The sequence below is a fragment of the Microtus oregoni genome, unplaced genomic scaffold (assembly GCF_018167655.1).
Source record: "Microtus oregoni isolate MIOR12 unplaced genomic scaffold, Mior012 000064F_ref0000363, whole genome shotgun sequence".
Lineage (NCBI taxonomy): Eukaryota > Metazoa > Chordata > Mammalia > Rodentia > Cricetidae > Microtus > Microtus oregoni.
Window position 1 is genome coordinate 9,869,596 of NW_024543874.1, and position 12,167 is coordinate 9,881,762.

General features: G+C 53.0%; 1 protein-coding gene and 1 pseudogene across 6 annotated transcripts; both read right to left on the reverse strand.

Annotated features, from left to right (window-relative positions):
- Nucleotides 1–405: 405 nt before the first annotated feature.
- On the reverse strand, nt 406–5,948 carry Repin1 (replication initiator 1). 6 transcript variants are annotated; one of them, XM_041640626.1, is made up of 3 exons: nt 5,311–5,948; nt 4,389–4,509; nt 406–3,210 (listed from the first exon to the last, which is right to left on the reverse strand). In XM_041640626.1, exons 1-3 carry the CDS (start codon nt 5,347–5,349, stop codon nt 1,556–1,558), a joined length of 1,815 nt encoding a protein of 604 aa, XP_041496560.1. In that variant the 5' UTR covers nt 5,350–5,948; the 3' UTR covers nt 406–1,555. The 6 variants fall into 6 exon arrangements, with proteins under 6 accessions (XP_041496560.1, XP_041496559.1, XP_041496562.1 ...); XM_041640625.1 differs by having other exon boundaries at nt 406–3,213; XM_041640628.1 differs by having other exon boundaries at nt 4,389–4,580.
- A 2,499-nt stretch (nt 5,949–8,447) lies between these two features.
- Nucleotides 8,448–9,350, reverse strand: LOC121440003 (annotated as a pseudogene).
- Between the last annotated feature and the right edge of the window lie 2,817 nt (nt 9,351–12,167).

The following is a 12,167-nucleotide window of genomic DNA, read 5'->3' on the forward strand; positions in this document are numbered from 1 at the left end:
GCTATCTTTGCTGCTCAGAACATGTCTTTTCCCAGAGACCCCTTTTTTCATGACAATGACCCTGACAAAGCTGCAGATGTAACCAAAGCATGTAAAGATCGCCACCCTTCAAATGAGGCTCTCAGAGATGTGACATGAAGGCTGACGTTGGAAGAAAAACAATGACTGTCTTGGGTCCAATTTTAAGACTTTGATTCCAAAATAAGCATCCTGTTCTCCAGTGCTTTTTTGCCAGCCCTCTGAATCTGCTCACGCTCAAGTGTGGCTAGCTCTGCCTCCAGCGAGGACTGGAGGAGAGTATAGGGTACTCAGCTGCTGTCAAAGCCCCCAGCCTGACTTCAGGAAACAAGAGTGATGTGCCTTCCCATCACCATGAATCCCACAGAAAGGAACACGGACAGCTACTAGTTCTAAAACCAATTCTTTATTCTCTAGTTTGAAAAGGAGGGGAAATGGTTGTTCTGTTTCGATCCACAGAACAAAACAAGATCCAGTAGGCAGAAATTATAGGAAAACAGAAACCAATCATTATAAGTAAGGATTTTAACAGTTAGAATCACCCTACAGTAGACCCAGGTGCATGGTAGAGGCTGGCATCCACACCTGGAAATCTGCCCAGGACTTTCCCTGCAGCCAGTCTCCCAGCACCAGTGGACTATTCTTTCCATAACTCCTGATGCTCTAGAAAGAGTTGGGGAGAGTCAGGTAAGCCCTGTACCGGGGAGAGAGGGCAGATAAAGCCAGGCGGGTGCAGGAGTAAATAGATGTCCTGGAAGGACAACCTGCAAGAAGTAGATGGAATTTCTAACCGTGGGTGGGGCCTCTCCACATCTGGTACCTACGCAGGAGGCATTGTGGAAGGATACTGAGAGGGAGGGGGAGAGGGAGAGGGAGAGAAGGGGAGAGGGAGAGAGAGAGAAAGAGAAAAAGAGGGGGAGAGGGAGAGAGGAAGAAGAGGAAGGAAGGAAGGAAGGAAGGAGGGAGGGAGGGAGAGAGAGAGAGAGAGAAAGAAAGAAAGAAAGAAAGAGCAAGCTCAGCTTCACCTCTCCTGCTGTCTAACAAGGCCAGCAGGTTCACCAAGGTGTATCCAGCTGGCCCACTTTCCCTGCCCCAGGATTCATTTACTAATGACTATACCACACCGACTTCCAAAAAACTGACCTGAAGTAACTCATAGTAAAGACTGGGACTTTAAGGCGTTAACACCAGAGGATGGAGTGGCTCCCTTCCGCTGGTGGCTCCTCTAGCTGAGGACTCCAAGGGTAGATGGAGCTGCTATTGCTACTTTTCCAGGGTACAGGGTAGTCTGATTGACCCTTAGAAAAACCAGTTGGGGGCCGGCTAGCTCAAAGCCAGGTCCCTGCATACTAAAATGGATTCCCTGACCATTTAGGGAAACTCCCTTCCTAAACAGAGCCCACATCACTCTGCTTCTTCTATCCCTCTGGCATCCCCACCTGTCCCTCCAGTAGCGTCAATGTAGGCACCCCCACAGGGCCCACTGGCACACTGTTGCCAAGGACATCCAGGCCTGTTTCCCTCGGCCTATGGCCCCTTAGGCATCGTGCTTCTTCTGGTGCATCAGGAGTCGATCCTCATCGTCAAAGGTCTGCCCACAGATAGCACAGCAGAAGGCGCCATCCCGGATGTGGCTCTTTCGGTGTGTGATAAGGTTGGACTTCTGGCTGAAGCTGCGGTCACAGTCGGGGCAGGCGTAAGGCCGCTCACCAGTGTGGATACGCCGGTGCGACACCAGGTTGGACTTTTGACTGAAGGCTTTGCCACAATCTGGACACACGTAGGGCTTCTCGCCAGTGTGGATGCGCCGGTGTGCAGCCAGGTAGGGCTTGTGGCGGAAAGCCTTGCCACAGTCGGGACACACGAAGGGCCTCTCTGGCGCATGGTCGCGCCGATGGGCTGCCAGGTGGCTGCCCTGTGAGAAGCGGCGCCCACACTCCTCACAGGCAAAAGGCCGCTCACCCGAGTGCACGCGCGAGTGAGCCACCAGGTGCGTCTTCTTGCCGAAGTTCTTGCCGCACTCAGGGCAGGTGAAGGGCCGCTCTCCCGTGTGCTGTCGCTGGTGCAGCCTCAGGAAGCGCTCGAGGCGGAAGCTGCGGCCACAGTCGGCGCAGCTGTACAAGGGCACAGATGCCTCGGCCGGGGTCCGCGGAGACCCCAGAGCCCCCATTGCAGGTTGCACCATGGGCTCCGTTGAAATCTGAGGGCTTCCAATGCCGGGGGCAGCCTGCGCCGAGATCTCCAAACGCTTGTGGATTTTGCTGTGGGACAATAGGTTGGGTTTGTGGCGGAAACGGCGGCCACACTCGGTGCACGGATAAGGCTTCTCGCCAGTGTGTATGCGCCGGTGCGAAGTTAGGTAGGGTTTGTTGGTGAAGCGCTTCCCGCACTCCGGGCACTGGTGTGGTCGCTCGCCAGTGTGCACGCGGCGGTGGGCGATCAGGTTGGGCTTGTGGCGGAAGCGCTTGCCGCAGCAGGCACACTGGAAGGGGCGGTCCACGGCATCTCCACCGGGCCTGGGGGCAGTCACAGCAGGACGGCCCCTAGGCCGGGGACCCAGAGCCTTGACAGCTGCCTCCTCCAGGGCCTCGGCTACATGCACCCGCTTGTGAACAACCAACTGGTCCCACTGGGCAAAGCTCCAACCACAGTTGCCGCATATGAAGGGCCTGGCCTCAGGGGCAGGGGGATGGCACCTCCGCAGATGAGCTCGAAGCTGCTTTTGTCGCCAGAAACGTCTGTCGCATTCGGGACAAGTGATGGGCCGTTTTGCAGCTGAGTGAGCCCGCAGGTGCAGTACCAGGGCTACCCAGCCTCGGAAGCTATGCCCACAGAGGTGGCAAGTGAAACCCAGATCAGGGACGGCAGAGGCATGAACCTGAAGGTGCAGCGCTAAGAAGGGGGCGTGGCGAAAGCGCTGGTTGCACTCTTGGCAGGACAGCGGCAGCCGCGCCTGGCACCGCCGAGTGTGAAGCCACTGGGCTACCCAGCCTGGGAAGCTCCTCCGACAGTGGGCACAGCGATGGGCCTTGCCTGGGGCTTGGCCTCCTGGCTGAGCTACTGACTTGCCCTGGTGCCTCAACCCTCTGTTGGGCTGGGAGGACTCCTGGGAGGGCCCAGAAAGGAGCCTGGGCTGGGCTGGGCCCATGGCCATGGTGCCCCTGCAGCGCGGTTCCAACATCGGTTCTTCCTCTGCTGAGGGTGGAAAATCACAGTCACTGCAGGAACTAAGCCCAGTTTCTCCCTTCTAACCCCAAGGAAGAAGAAAGCTTCCCTCTAGGAACTGCTAGCACCATTCTAGTCTATATATTGGTCTTTGAGTTTCTAAATAACATTTCAAAGAATCTTCTTGTTTTCTATCGTTATTGCCCTGGAAACTTCCAGAGGGAGGCATGCTGACACTCCTGGGGTTCTCACATGGTACCTAGCCTAGTGTCAGGAAGGACTTACAGAAATATTCTTCATCTCCCTACTGTGCCTGGGCTATTGCGTGACAACCACTTCCTTCTGCCACATCAGAGCTCCCTGCTTGCCACATGAAGCAAGTGTGGCACTTCCAATGGTGGCAGTACTTGCCTGAGGTGACCCAGGCCGGGGGACAGGTCTTGTGAACCCTCAGGCCAGTGTGTTCCTCTTAACATGGAGGTGTGCAAACATCTCAAAAACCATCTGACTAAAGCCTTGAGGAAGGTACTTTCAGCTCCCCACCACACACACCTCAGCTTTGAGCCTGGAGGGCAAGTGGGAACAGCACTTCTTCAGAACAGGAAGAGAGCAAGGTGCCTCTCCTAGCACAGACTAATGCCAGGCCACCACCTGTCCAGACGGCCCACATTTGTCCTGTCAGCCCTTGTCACCCACACCTAAGCAATTGCGATTGGGACATTGGGGGAAGGAAAGTGCTTCTCAATCCAAGGAACACCCACAGTTTGCTGCGCAGGCAGTAGGGGGAATCCCTGGCTCAGCATCTCCTAGGGGTGCTAGGGATTGTTGGAGTAAGGAAAGAGGAGGGAAGACGAGATTGTGATCTCAGTCCCTTGCCTGGTCCTGCCCAAACCTGGCCAAGGGCTGCCCCATGTTCAGCTATACCACAAGAGGGGAGCCCAGATTCCTGAGAGCCTCCTACACAGAGTGAGTTCTGGAGTGGCAGTGAGACTCCCCAGGGACCTTCCATGTCTGCTCACAGGATCTGTCCAGGCACAACCTCCTGAATCTCTTCTGGGGGACTACCCACCCCCACTGGCTGAACCCAGGGACCCCATGATACAGAATGGATTCCTTGACCACTAAGCTCCTGCCCTGCCATCAAGGGAGACCTGGGCACTGGAGTTGGGGGTTGGTATGAGGACACACGAAAGGCCAAACTCTACCCTGGAAACTGCAGAGCTGGGGATGAGGCTTTTTCCAGCTCCTTCTGGGGATGTTTCTGGGGATACTTCTGCAGCGCCTACTTCGGCCCACACTCCGGTAGCCCCCGGATGTCAGAGAAAACTGGAGCAATAAAGACATCCCTATCCCCATGGCAGAGCTCAGACCTCTAACTGCAGAGAGGTCAGCCTTACCTGGGGAAGGGAGAGAAAACCTATGTGAGGCTCTGCGCTCTGCCAGGGGCGCTTTGTGTGGTCACCTAGTCCCTCCCCCATTCAAAGCCACAGGCTTCAGCCTTAAGCTCCACACCTCGGTCTGGCAGAATGCCCTAATGGACACGGGACTAAAGCATGGATATGGCCCTTCACTAGGAAGCACAGTGCTGCCTTTGGGGGCCACCTCATCGCCAAGTAGGGTCACAGAAGAATTCTTGATCTGTGGCAAAGATCTTCCTCGGTAGCCAAAGGCCGACCTAGGCAGGAACTCTGGAATCCCTGCCGGCTCCCCTTCCCCCGACTCTTCTCGCAACAGAAATTCCAGGCCTGTTTCCCCGAAGGTCTTCGCAGGGTGCGACAGTGTGCCCAGGACCCGGCCGGGATCCCCTTGGGGATCTAGGACAGCCTCGGGTGGCAGCAGGCCCACACCCCCCCTTTTGTATTGGTGCGTGTCCTCTGTCCTCGTTCGTTGGCACGCTGGACCGGCTGCTACGAGGGGAGCGAGCCATCTGGGGTCCCACGCACAGCGCAGCCCACGGAGCCTGTGCGCAGGTGCGCTAGCCCTGCGCCGCAGCACTCCGCCCCCCCCCCACACACACACCGCGCGCGCGCGAACCCCACAACCGCACACACTCACGGTCACGCGCCCCGCAGGTGGAGCTGCCCCCGCGCGCCCTCGGTGGCCCCCGCGCCCCTGCTCGGGCCATACCTTTCCCGTGTGCCCTGCGGGGACGCGGCGCCCATCCATGAAGCCCCAGGCCGGCCTCTGCGGCCCGCTCCCCACCCCGCCGTGGCGACAGCGGCAGGTTCGAGTTCACAACTGCCAGGCCCGTCCCCAACCTCCCCCCTCCGGGTTCCCAGCGCCACGTGACTACAGGAGCTGCGGAGGGTCAGTCTCGGCTAGGCGGCCGCGGCCTGGGGGCGGGGCGGGCCAGGTCACCCGCGCTTCTCTCTGGCTTGGGCGCACGGCCGGGGAGGGCCCCCGGCTCCGTTGCCATGGCAGCCACCAGCTCGAATTTTGGCACCGGCCGGTGCTCCAGTTTCTCAACACAGTGTCTCTGCAAAGGACGCTCGCCCCTGGCTGGGCCACCTCGTGGCCAGGCTGTGGTCACTGCATCTGACCCACCTGCACTGGCTTTTTAAAGACTCAGAGCCTGAGAGAACTGGTCCGGGCGCCGACGGTTCCCCTGGCGTCGAGCCCGGAGCTTTGCCCAGGCCGCTCCAGCTTGGGGCTGCTGCGGGGCACCGGCTCACCAGGGCCGCAGAGTGCACCCCGCACGCACCTGGACGGAGAATGAATGGCCCGCGACTGTGAACTCTACAAAGCCCTCTATTCCCACAACTAAGATCCGGAGTTGCCCGCGCTCTAGAGCTGCAGGAGAGGCCCAGGTGGCTGTTAGCACAAGTGGGTCATTTACACTTGGAAACTCACGGCAGCCAGTGTGGCGTCTGCGGGGGCAGGTGCAAGCCTGTGCTGATGACTCATCCACTAGCAGGTGGCCTTGGCTTTAAAGGAACCCCATCTTGGAGCTTCCAGACCAGTGCAATTTCGTGTCCTTTCATGCTTTCAACAGAAACAAGTTTTGAATTGTACAATTATTTTAAAAACACTTTAAAAATCTGTCTCACACGTAGGAATAGAGGGCCATCTAGCCCTCTCATGTCTTAGCCTCCTAGAGTCAGTTACATCCAATGTTGTGACATACTCTGATGTGCAGAGTAGCATTTTATGTTGGGGTTGCCTGAGGTAATCCCTTGCAACTGTATGTGCTGGCTCTGCCCGTAAGATATTGTCTTCTGCCATTTCATTGCTCTTTTATATATTCTTTCATATATTTTGATGGCTGCATAAATAGATTACAAAATTTGTATCCCTATAGATTATTGCTTCTTTGGACATCCTCCATATCAAACTTTTGGAGGTGGAAACAGATGGTCAAAGACAAGTTATATATTTTTAAATGATCATCCATGTTATCCCTGAGAAATAACCGTTTTCCCATTCCCTTGACACCATGAGCTATTTTCCCAATTTTAATTGCTTTGTTTTAGGTTTGTTTCTTGGATTGCTGGTTTGCTGAACTGTTTCAGGTGATTTTTTTTTACCAGTTTATTCTATGACTTTTGAGAATTTGTCCTTTGCCCAGTTTCAAGGTTGGGAAGTTGGTTTTGTTGTTTGGGGTTAAGCTGTCAGGTATGTGAAAAATGTTTTTCCCTGGACTGTTCTTGTTGGGGGGGTGGGGGTGTTGGCAAGGTCCCACTCTGTAGCCAAACTCAAACCTGATTACAGGCATACCCACCACACTCAGTAACTTTAATTTTTGAAGTGAGAAAATTTTGGTTTTATGTGCTAAAACCTGCCCATCCTTTCCTTTCTGGTGTTGCCTTTAGATTTGTGTTTAGAAAGTCACCTCCTCCATCCCTAGTCACTCTTTATGTTTATAGTTTCATTGCAGAAAGTGAGTTTTAGCACCTCAGTTTCCATAGTCCCTACAGCGATTCTGTCTTGTTTTAATTTGATTTGTAAAACTTATCTAGAATCAATCCTCTGTTTGTCCACATGAACTTTAGAACTTGTCAATATTTGAAGGCCTGTTTGTGTTGGGAGAGAACAGAGGTGTGTCACTCCATGGAATAGACACACTGTTTGGGTCATACCTTGCCTCTCACTGTGGAGTCGCTGCTATGTGGTCTACATGCAGACCCTGTGCTCTTCCTAAGTACAGCAGACATGGATGGAGCACCTCTGCACCTTGTGTCCAGCATGGTGGTAGAAGAATATGCAGCAAGACCTTCCAGTTCCACCTGCACGTTTTATAGAAATGCTTAAACCCTCAGGGTGACTTAATTTTGTGTTCAGTGTGATGATAAACCATTCTCACTGCTGGGCAGTGATGGCGCACACCTTTAATGCCAGCACTCTGGAGACAGAGGCAGGCAGCTCTCTGTGAGTTCGAAGCCAGCCTGATGCTACACAGTGAGCTCTAAGACAACCAGGAATACACAGAGAAACCCTGTCTCCCAAAACAAAACAAAAACCCTCTCATACACATCTCATTTCACCCCCTCAACAGCCCTTGGAAACAGACTCTCTGGCTCTTATTTTACAAATGACACAACTGGGCCTTGGAGATGGTAGAGGGCTAACTGGAGGGCCAGCCTGCTGCATGGCAGGTGATGGGAACAGGGGAAGCGCTACCCAGCTTCACCCTTAACCACTGCAGCTGGGGAGGGGGACATCAGGTGCTGGGCCCAGCAGAGTAAGTGTGAACTGTAAAATGCTGTGGCTAATAAGTGTGCAGCGCTGATGCCTCAGGGTCCCTGGAGTTGATTACAGCATTTTTGCAAGAGCTTCTCCAGCAGAATTTGTAACTCCAAGAGTCTCCTTCATGACATGTGTGATCAGTCGCTCTCCTTGGTTAAATAAGGTCCTAAACCAGTTCCCACCGTGGATCTCAACCCCTCTAAGGGTAACATATCAGCTATTCTGCATATCAGATATTTACATTATGAAGCATAACAATAGCAAGATTACAGTTATGAAGTGGCAATGAAATAATTTTATGGTGGGGGGGTCATAATGATATGAGGAACTGTACTGGAGGATCATAGCCCTAAACCATTCCCTTTCTCCCCATCCCTGAAGAAAATACCTTGTTCCCCACCACCACCCCCATTCAGTAGCTACTACCTGCATTTTTTTCTCAATAAGGAAACAGTGCCAGCCTTGATGCTGCGGGGGGGGGGGGGGCAGGAAATGGCAGGGACTTGGGCTAGGATTCTTTTTTTTTTTTTTTAGCTTGTAGGAACTTTATTTTCCTTCCACCTTTTTTCCCTTTGCTCAGGTGACTGCAGAGGAGCTCAGGACCACTCAGTGGTGGCTCCAACCCACTCGGTGGCCTGCGCTGTGGGAGCTGCTGACCAATCCTCAGTGGTTGGCTGGGCACTCCAGTCTTCAGTAGGGAACTGCTGGATGGGCACCGAGGGCACCTGCACCCCCTCAGACCAGTCAGCCACCTCTGGCTGAGCAGCAGTGAACTCAGGAGCTGGTGCAGTCCATTCGCCCTGAAACTCCTCCTTGGTCACGGCCTTCTCAGCAGCAGGCTATTCTTCCTTCTCAATCTCTTTTGGGTGTCTGTAGAAGTAAAGATCAGGCATAACCTCCCATGGGTGCTCACGGGAGATAGTGCCACGCATGCGGAGTACTTCACGGGCCAGCATCCACCACATCAGGCCCACTGAGTGAGCTCCCTTGTTGTTGCACGGGATGGCGATGTCCACATAGCGCAGAGGTGAGTCTGTGTTACACAGGGCAATGGTGGGCAGGTTCACGTAAGACGCCTCTGTGAGGGGCTGGTGGTCAGCCCTGGAATCGGTCACCACTAGAAGCCATGGCTCCCTGAAGGCTGCCTGGATCTGGTTAGTGAAGGTCCCTGGGGTGAAACGGCCAGCAATCGGAGTGGCTCCAGGGGCGGCAGCAAACTTCAGCACGGCTCGCTGCCCAGTGTTCCTGGAGGAGATGACGCTGACATCAGCGGGGTTCTCGATGGCAACAATAGCCCGAGCTGCAAGCAGCAGCTTCTCCCAGGTCCTCTTCAGATTGATGATGTAGATGCCATCGCTTTTCCTTTTGTAGATGTACTGCTCCATCTGGAAGTCGAGGTTGGTGCCACCTAAGTGGGTGCCTGCAGTGAAGAATTTGAGGACATCCTCCTCCTTCATCTGCAGGACATCAAGGGCTCAGGACATTGTGTAAGTTTCCCTTTAAGTTACGTCGGGAACCAAGAACAACGCCGCCGTAAGGACCCGTCCTGGGGCAGCGCGGAAAAGGCTTGGGCTAGGATTCTTGAGCTTTTGTACTAGTTAAGTACTCTGTACTCGAGCCTTTGAAATGCAAGCTTAGAGTTGGGGGCTTCACCCTGTACAGTGTCAGAGGTAGGGAGATACGGTCCAGCAACCAGCCAAATGGCCAAGTGATCTAAGCCTAGTGCAGACTGTTCCAACTTTTGACAGTTTTGCTGGAGCAGTATAGAGCCAGACCTGGCTAAGGGCCCACTGGACGGCCTTGGGAGATTTATTTTCTCTTCTTGAAAAGCCAGGTCTTTTGAGTTACATGGCTAACTGGGTAAGCAGCTGGGGGATGAAAACTGTCTCTGGAGACCCTGCCTATCTGAGGATACCCACATACCACTTTGCTAGGCAAGGAGCCCCAAGACTGCCCAGGCAGTACTAGTCAGTACATCCCACAAATATTGAATCAGTATAAAACACCTGTCATTGTGCAGGCAGGCACCAAGTTTCTTCATGACCCAGACAGAAGTAGTCCATGCTGGTTTTCCCGAATGAGAGAGGATAGCAAGTGTCTTTTAATTATAGTGTATCATTGGAAATACCTCTTAGGTTAGTTACCACAAAATTTTAAAATCCTTGTTAATGATTTCTGAATGGCTGGTTGTTGTAAAACTGGAAAAAAGGGATTGGGAGAGGAGAAGGGAGAATTCACCAGAGTAGATTTCCTGTAACTATTCCGTAGTAACTGCTGCCTCTGACTGAGCCTGAGGCAGATTACAGGACCCCCAGAGATGTTCCAGGAGAGAATGCAGAAGGCACATCCTGCACAGACCTGGATAAAGGACAAGCCCCTGGGTGTAACATCCTACACAACCCTGCCTCAGTGGCTCTCCCAGCTGGTGAACAAGAGGAAGCAGTGGGAGACACCCATTGAATAGGTCGCTTTTAATACAAAGGATTGCTGGGCTGAGGGCCACTAAGGAGTAGCTGCAGAAAGGCCCTCTGTTCTGCTCAGCCTCAAAGCAGGAGAAACATTTACAAGACAGAAGACTCCCACTACCAGGGAGAGCAAAGGCACTGAGGACAGCTTGAGGCCCCAGGAGCCTGGAGATGGTACCAAATTAAACCCTCAAGAAGCTTTACTAGCTGCCCTTTATGGCCTGCTAACACCCTTCACAAGTTGCCACCCCTAGAGGGTCTTTCACCTTTTGTGCTGAGGGTAGAGCTTGTGGTAGCATGAATGCTCAGGAAGTCCTGGGTTAGGTCTCCAACACAGTAGGAAACTAATGATAAAAAATTGAAATTCCCTGTTGTTTATTGCAGATACTGAATGGGCTGGAGTTGGAAGCTATCTTGTTGAGACTACCGTCCCTGAGGGTCTCCCACCAGTATGTGAGATGGGGTGTGTGTGCAATGCCATCTTTTCCTCTGGTTAATCCAGCTTTGGTTACAGACATCTGACCCAACTAAGAATCTGTTGAGGTTGAGGAAGGAACTCCTCCACAGAAGCCCCGACACAATGAAGCAAGTCTGGTGTGACTGAAGATGGCATACCCCTCTAAAAGATGCCCTGACCGCCAGGTCCAGCTCCTGCATGGAGAGGCGTGGTGGAGGGGAGATGGGGAAACCTTGGATAGGAGGCTTTAAGAGTGACTGGGCTGTTAAGAGAGCAGGTTGTTATAAAGTAAGGATGCCTCTCATTTTCTCTTTCATACATGTCTGCATTTCCTCTTGAAGCCTTCCACAATAGGAAATACTAAAAGGCTCCTTGAAGTTCCCAACTTCCAGGATGGTGAGCCAAAATCAGCCTCTTCCCTTATAAGAGTCTCAATCTCAGGTATCTCATTACAATAGGAACCAGACCAAGAGACTAGGAATGGTGGCGCTCAAGAGTCTGAGGCAGGAGGATCTTAGATTTGAAGCCAGCTTGGGTTGTAAAGCAAGACTCTCCCTCCCCCCACCCCCCCAAAACAAACAAACAAAACACACACACATATCAAAAAAAAAAGGAAAGAGAGAGGAAGGAAGGAATGAAGGAAAAAAAAGAAAAGAAAAGAAAAGAAAGGCTAAGGATCTAATTCAGTGACGGTGCTTTCTGAGCACATACAAGGCCCTAAGTTCTGTCCCCAGCACTAAAACATAAAGAACAAAAACAATAAAAGTGAGTCCCTGCCTTTCCTAGGTGAACATCTTAGGTGGAAAGGATCTTGATGGCTTCTGTGGAAACGATCAGAGTGCTCCGTCTCCGGTGTTCTAAAAATAGCTGCAGCAGCATGAAGACATGAATACTGCATAGGAAGGGCAAAGCCCCTAGAGGCCTCCAGGCCTGGGCAGAGATTGGATGTCAGCTCTGCTACAGGAACCACTTTTCTGTTGCATACCCAGTTCCCAGAGTCTATTTGCTGAAAGAAGCAGAAAGCAGTTGGTAGGAAGGAAGTCTGCAGGTTTCCTGCAGAGGAAGACAGTCTGCGCGCGGGGGAGGGGGGCTCTGCTGCCTGCCCCGAAGCAGCTGCCCCCTCTCCAGCTTCCACCTTGTTCCTCCCCTTAATCAGCTTGACACCTTTAAAGGTGACTAAGGCCAGACTGTACCAGGCAGCAAATGACTTCCTTGCCTCTCTCTCTCTCTCTCTCTCTCTCTCTCTCTCTCTGTGTGTGTGTGTGTGTGTGTGTGTGTGTGTGTGTGTGTGTTTCAGATGGCAGATAAGGTTCCACTTCACCTAGACTGGCCACAAATTCATTTTGGAGCTAAGGATGGCCTTGAACTTCTGATCCTCA